Source organism: Crinia signifera, chromosome 3, assembly GCF_055691185.1.
Source record: "Crinia signifera chromosome 3, ASM5569118v1, whole genome shotgun sequence".
In the NCBI taxonomy this organism is placed as follows: domain Eukaryota; kingdom Metazoa; phylum Chordata; class Amphibia; order Anura; family Myobatrachidae; genus Crinia; species Crinia signifera.
In genome coordinates this window covers 339,375,254-339,394,893 of record NC_139219.1, presented here as the reverse complement: position 1 = coordinate 339,394,893, position 19,640 = coordinate 339,375,254, and the positions used below count along the sequence as shown (strand labels likewise).

At 53.2% G+C, this 19,640-nt stretch overlaps 1 protein-coding gene across 1 annotated transcript in view; it reads right to left on the bottom strand.

Annotated features, from left to right (window-relative positions):
• The window catches only part of CAD (carbamoyl-phosphate synthetase 2, aspartate transcarbamylase, and dihydroorotase), a 47,153-nt gene that overhangs the window by 17,262 nt on the left and 10,251 nt on the right, over nt 1-19,640 (bottom strand). Inside the window, exons 5-6 of the mRNA XM_083175118.1 lie at nt 897-1,098; nt 204-394 (exon numbers count right to left, since the gene is read on the bottom strand). Of these exons, the coding sequence (XP_083031244.1) occupies nt 204-394; nt 897-1,098 (393 nt within the window). The remainder of the gene's footprint in view (nt 1-203; nt 395-896; nt 1,099-19,640) is intronic.

Below are 19,640 nucleotides of genomic sequence, written 5' to 3'. Positions count from 1 at the left end.
CGTGATACTACGGGGCGGGGTTACATGCACTCACCTCTATATACGTGATACTACGGGGTGGGGTTACATTCACTGACCTCTATATACGTGATACTACGGGCGGGGTTACATGCACTCACCTCTATATACGTGATACTACGGGCGGGGTTACATGCACTCACCTCTATATACGTGATACTACGGGCGGGGTTACATGCACTCACCTCTATATACGTGTTCTCTTGGACAGGAAGTGAAAAGATTTTACGCGGGTTCTCGTACAAACGTTTGATGATGTCATCAATAGTCAGCCGACCCTCGCTGACTGCAGTAAGAAGCAGGGGCAGCATAGTCTCCAGACCAGGATAACCTGGGGGTGGATTGGGGCCTTCCTTCTCCTCCACAGAATGAGGGGCTGGAGGCAGGACAGACAGATTACCAATTATACTCACAGGAGCCGATGCCTCTGTCACACCACCCTAGCCTCACTCACAGTAGCCGCCCACAATGCTGACCCCACCCCCTCACTCACAGGCGATGCCCCCAATACACTGGCTTCTAACCCTCTCCCTCAAAGGAGCCGCCCACAATGCTCTGACCCCACCCACTCACAGGAGCCACCAACAGTGACCCATTCTCCCTCAAAGGATATGCCCCCAATGCTCTGACCTCACCCCTCACTTGAGCTGCCCCCAATGCTGACCCCACCCCTCTCCCTCACAGGAGCCGCCCCCAATGCTCTGACTCCACTCACTCACAGGAGCCACCCCCAACAGTGACCCACTCTCCCTTACAGGAGCCGCCCCCAATGCTCTGACCCCACCCCTCTCACTCACAGGTCACTCCAGCTCACACCTAGACGACCTCCCCCTGCTCCCCCACACCTCCCTATGTTATACACCTAACACCATTCTTACCATGATCTGTGGCAAAGCAATCTATCACATCCAGGTTATCCCACAGGGCCTGCAAGTCCTCTCGGGTCCCCAGCATTGGACGCACTTGCCCCCGTTTGTGGCCGACTTGCTCTAGGTCATCGAGGCAGAGAAACAAGTGATGTGGAGCCACCTCGCAGGTCACCTTGATTCCCTTCTGCTTGGCGGTCTTAATGATCAGGATCTGCGGGTGGGGGTACACGATAAATGGGGGAGCAATGAGAATCACAGGGGAAAGACAATAAGGAGGGAGGGGTTTGGGGCATTGGAGGGGGGGGGGGGGGGGGGGGGGAAGAGAGATACAGTGATCGGAGGAGGGGGGCAGACAGAATGACCAGAGGGGGTGGGGCGGGCAGAAAGAGGGATTTTGTACTTACCATAAATCCTTTTCTCTGAGTCCACAGATGTCACTGGAGTTACACTGGGGAATAGAAGGCGACCACAGGGAGCATGGGCACTTTAAATATTAAATTAGTGTGGCCAACTCCTCCCCTTCTACTTCCCCTCCCAGGCAGTGCTAAAGGTTGTGCCCGGAAACGGAGGTTCACCTCCTCCAAAGGCTCAAACACTGAAGTTTGTAAGAACTGGAGAACCAAGTCGAGGTCCCAGGGAGTCGTAGGAGGTCGAATGGTTGGTTGCAAATGCAGCACTCCCTGAAAGAAAGTCTGCACTTCAGGAAGGAATGGCAATTTCCTTAGGAAAAATATGGAGAGAGCTGAGACCTGCACCTTCAGGGTATTCAGCCTCAGCCCCGAACTCAATCCTTCTTGCAGAGTCTCGCCTTTTTAAACAGGGTCGTGGAAACGCCCCGCCGCTCACACCAAACCACATAAGAACGCCATATGCGGTGATAGTGTGCTGAGGTGACCTCTTTCCTTGCACGTAGCATGGTAGGTATCACCACTCTGGGGATACCAGCCTGCCTCAGGATGGACCTTTCAGCAGCCACGCTTAAATCTGGGAAGATGAAGGGTCCCTGGCTGAGAAGGTCGTCCTGAAAAAGCAGGGGCCACGGCTCGTCTATCAGCAGTGCTGTCAGATTGGTGTACCAAGACCGACGTGGCCAGTCTGGTGCTATCAACAGAGCCGTGACTCCTTCTCTCCGGATGCGTTGAAGAACTCGAGGTATCAACGGGAACAGCGGAAAGAGGTATACATACTGGAAGGGCCACGGAGCGACCAGCGCATCCACCCCTTCTGGTTGTGGGTCTCGCGTCCGAGCGAAGAACCTGGGGGGATGAAGGAGAAAAGTTGTGTCGGGACGCCATCAGGTCCAACTGAGGACGGCTCCACCGATGGATCAACCTCTGAAAAATCTGAGGGTGTAAGCACCATTCACCCTGATGGACATGCTGCCAACTGAGAAAATCGGCCTCCCAGTTTTCTACTCCGGGTATGAAAATGGCCGACAGGGCTAGAGTGCGAGTCTGCGCCCAAAGCAGGATTCTGCTGACCTCCTTCATGGCCGCGCAACTGTGGGTGCCTCACTGCTTGTTGATGTAAGCCACGGCCGTGGAGTTGTCGGACTGGACGCGGATGGCCTTGCCCTGAAGGAGATGTTTCACCTGGAGAAGGGCGTAATAGACAGCTCTTCATTCCAGAACGTTGATTGAGAGGAGACTCTCCTGTCTTGTCTATAGCCCCTGGAACCGGTGTTCCAAGGTGACCGCTTCCCAACCCCGTGGTGAGGAGGGTCCAATCCCAAATCGCAAACCTTTTTCCTTGCTGGAGGTTGGTGGTGTTGAGCCACCGCAGTAAGGACAGACGAGCTTGAGGGGATAGGGTCACCATCTGCTGCAGGTGAAAGTGAGATCTCGACCACTAATGGAGAAGCGACAGCTGAAACGGGCGAGAGTGGAACCGCCTGTACTGTATGGCCTTGAAAGTGGAGACCATCTTTCCCAGGAGCCTGGTACAAAAGTGAACGGTCACCTGTCTGCGACGCAGAACAAGTATGACCAAGGCATGTAAGGATTGGATCTTGTCAGATGGTAAAAAGACCTTCATCTGGACTGTGTCCAGGATCATCCCTAGAAACAAAAGGCGCTGAGCTGGTTGAAGCTGCGACTTCTCGAAGTTGAGGATCCACCCATGGGATATCAGGGTTCTCTGAGTGAGAAGAACATTCTCCAGCAGGGTCTCCCGAGAAAGACTCTTCAGCAGAAGGTCGTCCAGATAAGGTAGGATTGTCACACCTTGAGTGTGGAGAACCTCCATCATCACCGCCATAACCTTGGTGAAAATCCGATGTGCTGACGAGAGGCCAAATGGTAGTGCCTGGAACTGCCAGTGATGATCCTTCATCGTGAACCGAAGGAATGCTTGGTGAGGGGGCCAGATAGGGATGTGTAGGTACGCATCCTTGATATCGATAGATACCAGGAACTCTCCCTGTTCCAATCCCTGTATCACTGACTGCAGGGATTTTATTTTGAATTTGACCACGGGCGTACCGATAGTGTTCCCGCTAGGCTGTTTTAGCGGGGCGCTGCGCCCTGCCGGGCACGCCCCCATTTGTGACGCGCCGGCCCGGGCACGCCCCCATTTGTGACGCGCCGGCCCGGGCACGCCCCCTTTCGTGACGCCCCGGGCACGCCCCCTTTCGTGACGCGCCGGCCCGGGCACGCCCCCTTTCGTGACGCGCCGGCCCGGGCACGCCCCCTTTCGTGACGCGCCGGCCCGGTCAGCCACTTCAGCGCCCTACCCTGTTTGGTTCCTAGAAGGAACACTAACCGAGCCATCCGGCTTTGGCACGAGAAAGAGACTGGAGTAGCCCTGGGTACGCTGTTCTGCAGGGACCGGAACCACCACTCCTGTGTCTCTCAATTTGGCAATGGCTGCCAATAACAGTTGCCCCTTCTCTGGAGGAATTGACAGCCCTGTCTTGAAAAACCTGTTTGGGGGGAGATAAATGGAAATTAATCTTGTAGCCTAGGGCCACAAGATCCCTTACCCATAAGTCCTGACAGGACTGGACCAGACGTGACTGAAGTTCCGTAGTCGAGCTCCCACCATGGGGTCCCCCAGATTGGACGGAAGACCGTCATGCTGTGGGCTTGGTGATCTTGAGGTCCAGGGTAGTAGTTGTAGAGGCGCCTCTGCCGCGACCCCTGGAACCCCGGTGTGATGGAGCACCACCTCTGGATCGACCCCTAAATCTGTTTGAGGGGCGAAAGGACCAAAAGGATGGCACCTGGGCGGTCCTGCAAGAAGGAGGCGGTGCTGCTGAAGGGAGGAAGTGAGACACCTCCTGTCGCCTGGGATAAGGAGAGTTATGGTAGACTTACCTTTGTTAACTCCCTTTCCTTGAAGTCCATGGGAACCACAGGGGACATCGGGGTTGTAGGCGGATCCAGGGGGTCCGAGGCACCAATCAGCGAAGCTCTTAAAGATTTTACCCAGCATGCCCGGGCCCTCTCCCCTACAACCCCGCCTCCAGGCTACTGCCGCCAGTTTTTGGTAACAAGCCGAGAGCAGGAAGCGGAGAAGAGAAGAGGACAGAGAACACATATGCCCAGAACTCATACATACATAGCATGAATATGGAATGGTCAGAACGGGTCACAGTATCAGAACATCACGTAAAGGTGAACCTCAGTGGCAAATTTAAAAGGGTGGGCGCCCTGTGGTTCCCATGGACTTCAAGGAAAGGGAGTTAACAAAGGTAAGTCTACCATAACTCTCCTTTTCCTTGTCAGGGTCCATGGGTCCCACAGGGGACATCGGGGATGTCACAAGCCGTAATTAAGGGAGGGAATTTGTCTGAGGAGTTAACAGAACCCGACGACCGAAGGAGGCATCCTGGGAGGCGAACGTGTCAAAGGCGTAGAACTTAATAAATGTCTGAACGGATGACCACGTTGCAGCCTTGCACAGCTGTTCGGCAGAAGCACCCCTGCTTGCTGCCCATGAAGGACCAACCGCTCTAGTAGAGTGTGCCTTGATAGCAACCGGAATGGGCCTGTTAGACAGAAGATATGCCTGGTGTATAGCCATGCGGATCCAGCGGGCAATAGTTTGTTTACCCGCTGGCCAACCCTTCTTGTGAAAGCCATATAACACAAAGAGGGACTCTGATTTCCTGACCGATGTAGTGCGGTCGATATAGATGGTCAGAGCTCTGACCACATCAAGCAGCTTTTCATCAGATGAAAGGTCATCTGAGGTGAATGCAGGTACCACGATTTCCTGGTTGACATGGAATTTTGTCACAACCTTGGGCAGGTGGGAAGACTTTGTCCGTAACACTGCCCTGTCACTGTGGAACACTAGGAAGGGTGATTTACACGATAGTGCGGATAGATCCGACACTCTGCGTGCGGAGGCAATGGCCAGGAGGAAGACAGTTTTGACTGTCAGCCATTTAAGCTCCACTGATGAAAGTGGTTCAAACGGTGGTTTGGTTAAAGCTTGAAGCACTAAAGATAAATCCCACGGGTTCGTGGGAGGGACAAAGGGAGGCTGTATGTGTACCACTCCCTGTAAAAATGTGCGAATGTCAGGTAAGAATGCAATTTTTCTCTGAAACCATACTGAAAGGGCTGAGATTTGGACCTTCAGGGAAGCCAATCTAAGACCTAAGTCCAATCCATTTTGAAGGAAGGCCAATATCCTGGCTGTTTTGAAAATCTTGGGATCATATTTATTAGAATTACACCAAGAAAAAAAGGAATGCCAAGTCCGGTAGTATATCTTTGAAGATGCTGGCTTGCGAGCCTGGATCATTGTCTTAGCCACCTTTTCAGAAAAGCCCTTGCTCTTTAATAGGGCCATTTCAAGAGCCACGCCGTCAAAGACAGGCGCTGAGGGTCTGGGTGAAGACATGGCCCCTGACTCAACAGATCTTGACGAAGAGGCAATGGCCAGGGGGGCTGGTGTGACAGTTGTTGTAGGTCCACGTACCAGTGTCTGCGTGGCCAGTCTGGTGCGATGAGAAGGAGGGTTCCTCCTTCTTGCCTGAACTTTCTGATCACCCTGGGGATCATGTTTATCGGAGGGAACGCGTATGGGAGGTGGAACTTCCACGGTACGGACAGAGCATCCGTGAAGTAGGCCTGAGGGTCTCTGGTCCTTGCCCCGAAGCATGGGACCTTGAAGTTGTGTCTGGACGCCATGAGGTCTACGTCTGGCGTGCCCCAGACTTGTGTCAGGCTGACAAACACCTCCGGGTGTAGGGACCACTCTCCCGGGTGGATATCCTGTCGGCTCAGGAAGTCCGCTTCCCAGTTCAGGACTCCTGGGATGAAGACTGCCGACAGGGCTAGGAGATGTTCCTCTGACCAGGTGAGGATCCTGGAGACCTCCCGGAGAGCGGCGACACTTCGTGTTCCTCCCTGGCGGTTTATGTATGCCACCGCCGTGGCGTTGTCCGACCTGATCTGAACTGGTTTCCCCTGTAACAGATCCTGAGACTGAAGAAGGGCATTGTAGGCTGCTCGAATCTCTAAGACATTGATGGATAATTGAGATTCTGGTTCGGTCCAGACGCCTTGCAAGGACCGGGATCCTACTACTGCCCCCCAGCCTCGCAGGCTGGCGTCTGAGGTTAGTACTATCCATTCTCTGAACCAGAATAGTCTCCCCTGGTTTAGGTGGTCCATCTGTTCCCACCACAGGAGCGAGTCTTTGACCTCCTGTGTTAGAGTGAGAAACGTGGACTTGACGTGTTGTGGTAGGCCATCCCATTTTGCCAGGACTAGGCCCTGGAGCGGACGGGAGTGGAACTGGGCCCATTCGACCATGTCGAATGTAGACACCATCCTCCCCAATATCTTCATGGCCCAGTGAACCGATACTCTTGGTTTCTGAGCAAAGATCTGGATTCTCTGTATTAAGTCCCTGGCCTTGTCGTTTGGAAGAAACAGACGCAGGACTCTGGTGTCCAGTAAAGCTCCCAGATGCAACATTCTCTGGGAGGGGATCATGGAAGATTTCTCCCAGTTGAGGAGCCACCCGTGAGCCTGCAACACGGAGATCGTTATCTGCAAGTGGGATGTTAGGACCTCTGGTGACTTGGCTACAATCAACAGGTCGTCCAAGTAGGGGAAGACCCTGATCCCCTGCTTGTGTAGAAGTTCTGCCATTATAGCCATCACTTTTGTAAAGATCCTTGGCGCCGTTGCTAGGCCGAATGGGAGGGCCTGAAACTGGTAGTGGCTCTTCAGAATAGCAAAGCGCAGATACTTCTGGTGAGCCGGTAGGATGGGGATGTGGAGATATGCGTCTCTGATATCTAGAGAGACCATGAAGTCCCCCTCCTCTAGGGCCAAGATGATGGTCCTCAAGGTCTCCATCCTGAACTTTGTGACCTTTACCACCTTGTTTAGGGCTTTGAGGTTTAGAATGGGGCGGAACGTACCATTTGGTTTTGGCACCAGAAACAGGGTTGAGTAGAAGCCGAGGCCTCTCTGGTGCCCTGGCACGGGAACAATGACCTGCGACCGAAGTAAGGTCCGTAGGATGACCCTCATGTGTTCTGCTTTGCAAGGGTCCCTTGGGAGACCTGTGCAGAAGAACCGTCTTGGGGGGGGCTTTGAGAAGGATATGGCGTACCCCTGCGACACTACCTCCCTCACCCAGGCATCCTTTGTGGAGGATAGCCACTGGTGAGCGAAGTACAGGAGTCTGCCTCCCACTTGGGGGTCCGCCTGTGGGAGGCTGGCCCCGTCATGCGGAAGGCTTGTCGGCCTTGGGAGGGGCCTGTCTGGCGGCCCAAGGCTGCTTGGGTTTGCCAGCCTTATGAGCGGGGGAGGGTCTGGTATAGGACTGTCCTCTGGCCTTGCCTTGAGGGCGAAAGGGCCGAAAGGACTGGGTCCTAGGCCTTTGCGGTAGAGCCGTAGGGAGGCAGGCTGTCTTAGCTGACGCCAGGGAAGCCACAATTTTATTTAATTCCTCCCCAAACAGGCTCTCCCCTTTAAAAGGTAAGAGTTCCAGAGTCCTTTTGGATTCTAGGTCCGCCTTCCATGACCGAAGCCAGATAATCCGGCGTGCTAGCACTGAACTGGCGGAGGCCCTGGCAGCTAGAGTGCCTGCGTCCGACATAGCATCCATAATATATGTTGCTGCATGTTTGATGTGTTGCATACACAGCCTTGCATCCTCCGATGCAACTGGGGCCAACTCATCCTCTATCACTTGTAACCAAGGAGAAATGGCCTTTGCCGCCCAAGTGGCCGCAATTGTAGGCCTCTGAACTGCCCCTGTATAAGAAAAAGCTGCCTTAAGAGCGTTTTCCAGACGCCTATCTGTCTGGTCCTTCAGGGCTGACCCTGAAGCTACCGGGAGTACTGACGGTTTAACCAGTCTGGACACGTGCGCGTCCACTGTGGGAGGGATTTCCCATGGAGTACAGTCCTCTGGAGGGAGCGGGTATCTAGCCAACATCTTTTTAGATATGTTGGCTCTTTTCCCCAACGCCTCCCATTGATCTCTCCTGATTTCTGATAAATGATCAGAATGAGGGAACTGGGCTTTAACTACCTTTTGCTTTTTAAAGACGTCCCTGGTCTTGGCTGTGGGTTCAGGTTCATCTGCATCTGACAGAAGAACCTCCCGGATAGCATAAATAAGGCCTGCTATGTCAGGGGTCTCAGCCTGAGAAGCGGGAGTATCAGTAGGCAGAGGGTCGTCCTGATCGTCATCAGGTATGATGTCATCCGCAGTATCAGGATCTGCATTATCGGGGTCATCCCCGCCATCGTCTGAGTCAACAGAACCATCCCTGGTTACCGGTAGTAACGGATTTATCAAGGATCTACTGGGTTGTGCCGCATGTGGCAGTAGCTTCTGCATAGCTGCCGTAGTCTGCTGCAAGGTCTGCACCGTGGTCGACAGAGCATCCACCCATGGAGGGGGGGGCTGTACTACAGGGGGTGCTACCGCATTAGGAAGACGATCCACCAGGGTGCCCAACAGTTGTTGAAAGGCTGCCCATGGTGGCTGGGGTGCCCCTGAGGGCTGGGGATGGTCAGGAGGTGTAAAGCAATTGACACATAGTCCATCCTGGATGACATCCATTCCAGACAGACCTGCAGCGCAGCCCTTGCAAGACAAGAGCAAGGGAGATTCTGTCTGGTTGCGCCCCCGTTTGGACATAGTGTGAACACTCCCAATAGGGGGTAAAGCAGTGCACAGTAGGTAACTCAGTAGAAGAGGACCTAGAGTGATCCACTGACAGTATGTGACCTCTGAGGTAAAAACCTCCTTAGAAGTAAAGTGGACAGTTTGAGAGAAAAACTGACAGAGGAAAAAGAAGTGCTAGCACAAAGTCACATACACACTATATTAGGCAATATAGATAAGCTAACACACCCTATATCAACCTCAGTACTCTATAGAGCAAAGGGGGAATGAGGGTGGCTGTGAAAGGTACTACTTAGCCTGTAGCCGGTTTCACAGGGGAGAGAGATGTGCCCGTCCTCTGAAGACCTGCGTGCTGCTGTAATGGCGCTGGTCCAAGAGAGGGGGGGCGGGCACAAACGGAGTCAGCTATGGACGGCAGATCTGCGAGGAGATTGGCGCCAAAGCTGGGGGAGGGACTGCAGGCCAAGCGCCACCTCCCCTTGCTGGACTTCCCCCACCGGAGCGTAAGAGCCAATTATAATGGGTCCCCCCCAGGCCCAGCCTGCCGCTCTGTCCCCGGTGGTCTAGTGGGATCCCTGGCCGAAGCGAGTGCCCACGCCAGCTACCGCGAGCGTCTCCCAGCGCGCCGCGGCAGGACAGCGATTTGTGCTTCCTTAGGAAGCCTTACCTGCTCCTGGTCCGGCCACGCTGTCAGGGGGGAGACGTCCGGCGGTGCTAGGCGCTGACGTCACCCCCGCCGTCTGCCTCAAGATGTTCTGAGGAGGTCGGCGCCGGGAGGAGTGAGACGCTCACTCCGCTGTCACTCACTGACAGCGGGGAGCGTGTTCTGCCGCGAAGCGGCTTCTCCCGCATAAGCGGCAGATTAAAACAAAAATAAAAATAAAAATAAAGCTTCTTTTGGAATCACCTCAAAAAAAGGTGATTCCTGCTGAATACAGGTGCGTCTGCTTCCTGCAGGCACCAACAAAAAACTGGCGGCAGTAGCCTGGAGGCGGGGTTGTAGGGGAGAGGGCCCGGGCATGCTGGGTAAAATCTTTAAGAGCTTCGCTGATTGGTGCCTCGGACCCCCTGGATCCGCCTACAACCCCGATGTCCCCTGTGGGACCCATGGACCCTGACAAGGAAATCCATTTATCCAGCTCGGGGCCGAACAGAATCTCCCCATTGAAGGCCAAGGCCTCCACTGCTCTTTTAGATCGGTGTCCACCTGCCACTGGCGCAGCCATAGGGCTCTGCAAGCCAGAATAGATAGCGCAGAAATTCTAGCTGCAACTATACAAATAATGTCCGAGGACGCTTCCATCAGAAAAGTGGAGGCCTCCTGAATCTGCTCTGATAGTTGAATGACAGTAGCAGGGTCTGAACCCTCACGTATCGCAGAGGCTGAAAAATTATTTTTCAGGGATAACTAACTTGCGGTCAGAGATCCTTGCGGTCCTTGAGGGTGGTGGCCCTAGGACCCGGGAGGACCGTCTTTTTTGACAGCCGTGACACAGATGAATCCACCCAAGGGGGCATCTCTACGTTCTTTCTGCCTTCAGGCAGTAAGGGGTAATTTAATAAAAACCTGCGAGGGGTTTGAAACCGTTTGTCTGGATGTTTCCAGGCCTCGTTTACATGGTCGTCTAATTCCTCCGCAGTGGAGTAGATGTCTCCCTATCCTCAGAGACTCAGAGGATAAGCGTGACATGACATCTGTGAGCTGTGTAGCCCAGAAAGGGGGTCCACCGGGGCTTGTGTCAGAGGGGGATTGTCAGTGCGTTTATCACAGTATAAAATCCCCTCTGAGGAAGGTGTAAATTTAGTATTACACTTTCTACACGCAGTCCTCTTGGAGCTTCCCCTGTCATTACGGACAATAATAAGGCACACAGAGAAGTCTACACACTACCACACACCCAATGGAGAGCAGGTATAGCAGATCCAGATAGAAACACTGGATGGGAGAGACAGTGAAAGGGAGAGAGCTGCCACAGGGTCTAAACAGCGCTATGGTATGTGTGTGTATAAGGAGAGTTATGGTAGACTTACCTTTGTTAACTCCCTTTCCTTGAAGTCCATGGGAACCACAGGGGACATCGGGGTTGTAGGCGGATCCAGGGGGTCCGAGGCACCAATCAGCGAAGCTCTTAAAGATTTTACCCAGCATGCCCGGGCCCTCTCCCCTACAACCCCGCCTCCAGGCTACTGCCGCCAGTTTTTGGTAACAAGCCGAGAGCAGGAAGCGGAGAAGAGAAGAGGACAGAGAACACATATGCCCAGAACTCATACATACATAGCATGAATATGGAATGGTCAGAACGGGTCACAGTATCAGAACATCACGTAAAGGTGAACCTCAGTGGCAAATTTAAAAGGGTGGGCGCCCTGTGGTTCCCATGGACTTCAAGGAAAGGGAGTTAACAAAGGTAAGTCTACCATAACTCTCCTTTTCCTTGTCAGGGTCCATGGGTCCCACAGGGGACATCGGGGATGTCACAAGCCGTAATTAAGGGAGGGAATTTGTCTGAGGAGTTAACAGAACCCGACGACCGAAGGAGGCATCCTGGGAGGCGAACGTGTCAAAGGCGTAGAACTTAATAAATGTCTGAACGGATGACCACGTTGCAGCCTTGCACAGCTGTTCGGCAGAAGCACCCCTGCTTGCTGCCCATGAAGGACCAACCGCTCTAGTAGAGTGTGCCTTGATAGCAACCGGAATGGGCCTGTTAGACAGAAGATATGCCTGGTGTATAGCCATGCGGATCCAGCGGGCAATAGTTTGTTTACCCGCTGGCCAACCCTTCTTGTGAAAGCCATATAACACAAAGAGGGACTCTGATTTCCTGACCGATGTAGTGCGGTCGATATAGATGGTCAGAGCTCTGACCACATCAAGCAGCTTTTCATCAGATGAAAGGTCATCTGAGGTGAATGCAGGTACCACGATTTCCTGGTTGACATGGAATTTTGTCACAACCTTGGGCAGGTGGGAAGACTTTGTCCGTAACACTGCCCTGTCACTGTGGAACACTAGGAAGGGTGATTTACACGATAGTGCGGATAGATCCGACACTCTGCGTGCGGAGGCAATGGCCAGGAGGAAGACAGTTTTGACTGTCAGCCATTTAAGCTCCACTGATGAAAGTGGTTCAAACGGTGGTTTGGTTAAAGCTTGAAGCACTAAAGATAAATCCCACGGGTTCGTGGGAGGGACAAAGGGAGGCTGTATGTGTACCACTCCCTGTAAAAATGTGCGAATGTCAGGTAAGAATGCAATTTTTCTCTGAAACCATACTGAAAGGGCTGAGATTTGGACCTTCAGGGAAGCCAATCTAAGACCTAAGTCCAATCCATTTTGAAGGAAGGCCAATATCCTGGCTGTTTTGAAAATCTTGGGATCATATTTATTAGAATTACACCAAGAAAAAAAGGAATGCCAAGTCCGGTAGTATATCTTTGAAGATGCTGGCTTGCGAGCCTGGATCATTGTCTTAGCCACCTTTTCAGAAAAGCCCTTGCTCTTTAATAGGGCCATTTCAAGAGCCACGCCGTCAAAGACAGGCGCTGAGGGTCTGGGTGAAGACATGGCCCCTGACTCAACAGATCTTGACGAAGAGGCAATGGCCAGGGGGGCTGGTGTGACAGTTGTTGTAGGTCCACGTACCAGTGTCTGCGTGGCCAGTCTGGTGCGATGAGAAGGAGGGTTCCTCCTTCTTGCCTGAACTTTCTGATCACCCTGGGGATCATGTTTATCGGAGGGAACGCGTATGGGAGGTGGAACTTCCACGGTACGGACAGAGCATCCGTGAAGTAGGCCTGAGGGTCTCTGGTCCTTGCCCCGAAGCATGGGACCTTGAAGTTGTGTCTGGACGCCATGAGGTCTACGTCTGGCGTGCCCCAGACTTGTGTCAGGCTGACAAACACCTCCGGGTGTAGGGACCACTCTCCCGGGTGGATATCCTGTCGGCTCAGGAAGTCCGCTTCCCAGTTCAGGACTCCTGGGATGAAGACTGCCGACAGGGCTAGGAGATGTTCCTCTGACCAGGTGAGGATCCTGGAGACCTCCCGGAGAGCGGCGACACTTCGTGTTCCTCCCTGGCGGTTTATGTATGCCACCGCCGTGGCGTTGTCCGACCTGATCTGAACTGGTTTCCCCTGTAACAGATCCTGAGACTGAAGAAGGGCATTGTAGGCTGCTCGAATCTCTAAGACATTGATGGATAATTGAGATTCTGGTTCGGTCCAGACGCCTTGCAAGGACCGGGATCCTACTACTGCCCCCCAGCCTCGCAGGCTGGCGTCTGAGGTTAGTACTATCCATTCTCTGAACCAGAATAGTCTCCCCTGGTTTAGGTGGTCCATCTGTTCCCACCACAGGAGCGAGTCTTTGACCTCCTGTGTTAGAGTGAGAAACGTGGACTTGACGTGTTGTGGTAGGCCATCCCATTTTGCCAGGACTAGGCCCTGGAGCGGACGGGAGTGGAACTGGGCCCATTCGACCATGTCGAATGTAGACACCATCCTCCCCAATATCTTCATGGCCCAGTGAACCGATACTCTTGGTTTCTGAGCAAAGATCTGGATTCTCTGTATTAAGTCCCTGGCCTTGTCGTTTGGAAGAAACAGACGCAGGACTCTGGTGTCCAGTAAAGCTCCCAGATGCAACATTCTCTGGGAGGGGATCATGGAAGATTTCTCCCAGTTGAGGAGCCACCCGTGAGCCTGCAACACGGAGATCGTTATCTGCAAGTGGGATGTTAGGACCTCTGGTGACTTGGCTACAATCAACAGGTCGTCCAAGTAGGGGAAGACCCTGATCCCCTGCTTGTGTAGAAGTTCTGCCATTATAGCCATCACTTTTGTAAAGATCCTTGGCGCCGTTGCTAGGCCGAATGGGAGGGCCTGAAACTGGTAGTGGCTCTTCAGAATAGCAAAGCGCAGATACTTCTGGTGAGCCGGTAGGATGGGGATGTGGAGATATGCGTCTCTGATATCTAGAGAGACCATGAAGTCCCCCTCCTCTAGGGCCAAGATGATGGTCCTCAAGGTCTCCATCCTGAACTTTGTGACCTTTACCACCTTGTTTAGGGCTTTGAGGTTTAGAATGGGGCGGAACGTACCATTTGGTTTTGGCACCAGAAACAGGGTTGAGTAGAAGCCGAGGCCTCTCTGGTGCCCTGGCACGGGAACAATGACCTGCGACCGAAGTAAGGTCCGTAGGATGACCCTCATGTGTTCTGCTTTGCAAGGGTCCCTTGGGAGACCTGTGCAGAAGAACCGTCTTGGGGGGGGCTTTGAGAAGGATATGGCGTACCCCTGCGACACTACCTCCCTCACCCAGGCATCCTTTGTGGAGGATAGCCACTGGTGAGCGAAGTACAGGAGTCTGCCTCCCACTTGGGGGTCCGCCTGTGGGAGGCTGGCCCCGTCATGCGGAAGGCTTGTCGGCCTTGGGAGGGGCCTGTCTGGCGGCCCAAGGCTGCTTGGGCTTGGGTTTGCCAGCCTTATGAGCGGGGGAGGGTCTGGTATAGGACTGTCCTCTGGCCTTGCCTTGAGGGCGAAAGGGCCGAAAGGACTGGGTCCTAGGCCTTTGCGGTAGAGCCGTAGGGAGGCAGGCTGTCTTAGCTGACGCCAGGGAAGCCACAATTTTATTTAATTCCTCCCCAAACAGGCTCTCCCCTTTAAAAGGTAAGAGTTCCAGAGTCCTTTTGGATTCTAGGTCCGCCTTCCATGACCGAAGCCAGATAATCCGGCGTGCTAGCACTGAACTGGCGGAGGCCCTGGCAGCTAGAGTGCCTGCGTCCGACATAGCATCCATAATATATGTTGCTGCATGTTTGATGTGTTGCATACACAGCCTTGCATCCTCCGATGCAACTGGGGCCAACTCATCCTCTATCACTTGTAACCAAGGAGAAATGGCCTTTGCCGCCCAAGTGGCCGCAATTGTAGGCCTCTGAACTGCCCCTGTATAAGAAAAAGCTGCCTTAAGAGCGTTTTCCAGACGCCTATCTGTCTGGTCCTTCAGGGCTGACCCTGAAGCTACCGGGAGTACTGACGGTTTAACCAGTCTGGACACGTGCGCGTCCACTGTGGGAGGGATTTCCCATGGAGTACAGTCCTCTGGAGGGAGCGGGTATCTAGCCAACATCTTTTTAGATATGTTGGCTCTTTTCCCCAACGCCTCCCATTGATCTCTCCTGATTTCTGATAAATGATCAGAATGAGGGAACTGGGCTTTAACTACCTTTTGCTTTTTAAAGACGTCCCTGGTCTTGGCTGTGGGTTCAGGTTCATCTGCATCTGACAGAAGAACCTCCCGGATAGCATAAATAAGGCCTGCTATGTCAGGGGTCTCAGCCTGAGAAGCGGGAGTATCAGTAGGCAGAGGGTCGTCCTGATCGTCATCAGGTATGATGTCATCCGCAGTATCAGGATCTGCATTATCGGGGTCATCCCCGCCATCGTCTGAGTCAACAGAACCATCCCTGGTTACCGGTAGTAACGGATTTATCAAGGATCTACTGGGTTGTGCCGCATGTGGCAGTAGCTTCTGCATAGCTGCCGTAGTCTGCTGCAAGGTCTGCACCGTGGTCGACAGAGCATCCACCCATGGAGGGGGGGGCTGTACTACAGGGGGTGCTACCGCATTAGGAAGACGATCCACCAGGGTGCCCAACAGTTGTTGAAAGGCTGCCCATGGTGGCTGGGGTGCCCCTGAGGGCTGGGGATGGTCAGGAGGTGTAAAGCAATTGACACATAGTCCATCCTGGATGACATCCATTCCAGACAGACCTGCAGCGCAGCCCTTGCAAGACAAGAGCAAGGGAGATTCTGTCTGGTTGCGCCCCCGTTTGGACATAGTGTGAACACTCCCAATAGGGGGTAAAGCAGTGCACAGTAGGTAACTCAGTAGAAGAGGACCTAGAGTGATCCACTGACAGTATGTGACCTCTGAGGTAAAAACCTCCTTAGAAGTAAAGTGGACAGTTTGAGAGAAAAACTGACAGAGGAAAAAGAAGTGCTAGCACAAAGTCACATACACACTATATTAGGCAATATAGATAAGCTAACACACCCTATATCAACCTCAGTACTCTATAGAGCAAAGGGGGAATGAGGGTGGCTGTGAAAGGTACTACTTAGCCTGTAGCCGGTTTCACAGGGGAGAGAGATGTGCCCGTCCTCTGAAGACCTGCGTGCTGCTGTAATGGCGCTGGTCCAAGAGAGGGGGGGCGGGCACAAACGGAGTCAGCTATGGACGGCAGATCTGCGAGGAGATTGGCGCCAAAGCTGGGGGAGGGACTGCAGGCCAAGCGCCACCTCCCCTTGCTGGACTTCCCCCACCGGAGCGTAAGAGCCAATTATAATGGGTCCCCCCCAGGCCCAGCCTGCCGCTCTGTCCCCGGTGGTCTAGTGGGATCCCTGGCCGAAGCGAGTGCCCACGCCAGCTACCGCGAGCGTCTCCCAGCGCGCCGCGGCAGGACAGCGATTTGTGCTTCCTTAGGAAGCCTTACCTGCTCCTGGTCCGGCCACGCTGTCAGGGGGGAGACGTCCGGCGGTGCTAGGCGCTGACGTCACCCCCGCCGTCTGCCTCAAGATGTTCTGAGGAGGTCGGCGCCGGGAGGAGTGAGACGCTCACTCCGCTGTCACTCACTGACAGCGGGGAGCGTGTTCTGCCGCGAAGCGGCTTCTCCCGCATAAGCGGCAGATTAAAACAAAAATAAAAATAAAAATAAAGCTTCTTTTGGAATCACCTCAAAAAAAGGTGATTCCTGCTGAATACAGGTGCGTCTGCTTCCTGCAGGCACCAACAAAAAACTGGCGGCAGTAGCCTGGAGGCGGGGTTGTAGGGGAGAGGGCCCGGGCATGCTGGGTAAAATCTTTAAGAGCTTCGCTGATTGGTGCCTCGGACCCCCTGGATCCGCCTACAACCCCGATGTCCCCTGTGGGACCCATGGACCCTGACAAGGAAATCCATTTATCCAGCTCGGGGCCGAACAGAATCTCCCCATTGAAGGCCAAGGCCTCCACTGCTCTTTTAGATCGGTGTCCACCTGCCACTGGCGCAGCCATAGGGCTCTGCAAGCCAGAATAGATAGCGCAGAAATTCTAGCTGCAACTATACAAATAATGTCCGAGGACGCTTCCATCAGAAAAGTGGAGGCCTCCTGAATCTGCTCTGATAGTTGAATGACAGTAGCAGGGTCTGAACCCTCACATATCGCAGAGGCTGAAAAATTATTTTTCAGGGATAACTAACTTGCGGTCAGAGATCCTTGCGGTCCTTGAGGGTGGTGGCCCTAGGACCCGGGAGGACCGTCTTTTTTGACAGCCGTGACACAGATGAATCCACCCAAGGGGGCATCTCTACGTTCTTTCTGCCTTCAGGCAGTAAGGGGTAATTTAATAAAAACCTGCGAGGGGTTTGAAACCGTTTGTCTGGATGTTTCCAGGCCTCGTTTACATGGTCGTCTAATTCCTCCGCAGTGGAGTAGATGTCTCCCTATCCTCAGAGACTCAGAGGATAAGCGTGACATGACATCTGTGAGCTGTGTAGCCCAGAAAGGGGGTCCACCGGGGCTTGTGTCAGAGGGGGATTGTCAGTGCGTTTATCACAGTATAAAATCCCCTCTGAGGAAGGTGTAAATTTAGTATTACACTTTCTACACGCAGTCCTCTTGGAGCTTCCCCTGTCATTACGGACAATAATAAGGCACACAGAGAAGTCTACACACTACCACACACCCAATGGAGAGCAGGTATAGCAGATCCAGATAGAAACACTGGATGGGAGAGACAGTGAAAGGGAGAGAGCTGCCACAGGGTCTAAACAGCGCTATGGTATGTGTGTGTATAAGGAGAGTTATGGTAGACTTACCTTTGTTAACTCCCTTTCCTTGAAGTCCATGGGAACCACAGGGGACATCGGGGTTGTAGGCGGATCCAGGGGGTCCGAGGCACCAATCAGCGAAGCTCTTAAAGATTTTACCCAGCATGCCCGGGCCCTCTCCCCTACAACCCCGCCTCCAGGCTACTGCCGCCAGTTTTTGGTAACAAGCCGAGAGCAGGAAGCGGAGAAGAGAAGAGGACAGAGAACACATATGCCCAGAACTCATACATACATAGCATGAATATGGAATGGTCAGAACGGGTCACAGTATCAGAACATCACGTAAAGGTGAACCTCAGTGGCAAATTTAAAAGGGTGGGCGCCCTGTGGTTCCCATGGACTTCAAGGAAAGGGAGTTAACAAAGGTAAGTCTACCATAACTCTCCTTTTCCTTGTCAGGGTCCATGGGTCCCACAGGGGACATCGGGGATGTCACAAGCCGTAATTAAGGGAGGGAATTTGTCTGAGGAGTTAACAGAACCCGACGACCGAAGGAGGCATCCTGGGAGGCGAACGTGTCAAAGGCGTAGAACTTAATAAATGTCTGAACGGATGACCACGTTGCAGCCTTGCACAGCTGTTCGGCAGAAGCACCCCTGCTTGCTGCCCATGAAGGACCAACCGCTCTAGTAGAGTGTGCCTTGATAGCAACCGGAATGGGCCTGTTAGACAGAAGATATGCCTGGTGTATAGCCATGCGGATCCAGCGGGCAATAGTTTGTTTACCCGCTGGCCAACCCTTCTTGTGAAAGCCATATAACACAAAGAGGGACTCTGATTTCCTGACCGATGTAGTGCGGTCGATATAGATGGTCAGAGCTCTGACCACATCAAGCAGCTTTTCATCAGATGAAAGGTCATCTGAGGTGAATGCAGGTACCACGATTTCCTGGTTGACATGGAATTTTGTCACAACCTTGGGCAGGTGGGAAGACTTTGTCCGTAACACTGCCCTGTCACTGTGGAACACTAGGAAGGGTGATTTACACGATAGTGCGGATAGATCCGACACTCTGCGTGCGGAGGCAATGGCCAGGAGGAAGACAGTTTTGACTGTCAGCCATTTAAGCTCCACTGATGAAAGTGGTTCAAACGGTGGTTTGGTTAAAGCTTGAAGCACTAAAGATAAATCCCACGGGTTCGTGGGAGGGACAAAGGGAGGCTGTATGTGTACCACTCCCTGTAAAAATGTGCGAATGTCAGGTAAGAATGCAATTTTTCTCTGAAACCATACTGAAAGGGCTGAGATTTGGACCTTCAGGGAAGCCAATCTAAGACCTAAGTCCAATCCATTTTGAAGGAAGGCCAATATCCTGGCTGTTTTGAAAATCTTGGGATCATATTTATTAGAATTACACCAAGAAAAAAAGGAATGCCAAGTCCGGTAGTATATCTTTGAAGATGCTGGCTTGCGAGCCTGGATCATTGTCTTAGCCACCTTTTCAGAAAAGCCCTTGCTCTTTAATAGGGCCATTTCAAGAGCCACGCCGTCAAAGACAGGCGCTGAGGGTCTGGGTGAAGACATGGCCCCTGACTCAACAGATCTTGACGAAGAGGCAATGGCCAGGGGGGCTGGTGTGACAGTTGTTGTAGGTCCACGTACCAGTGTCTGCGTGGCCAGTCTGGTGCGATGAGAAGGAGGGTTCCTCCTTCTTGCCTGAACTTTCTGATCACCCTGGGGATCATGTTTATCGGAGGGAACGCGTATGGGAGGTGGAACTTCCACGGTACGGACAGAGCATCCGTGAAGTAGGCCTGAGGGTCTCTGG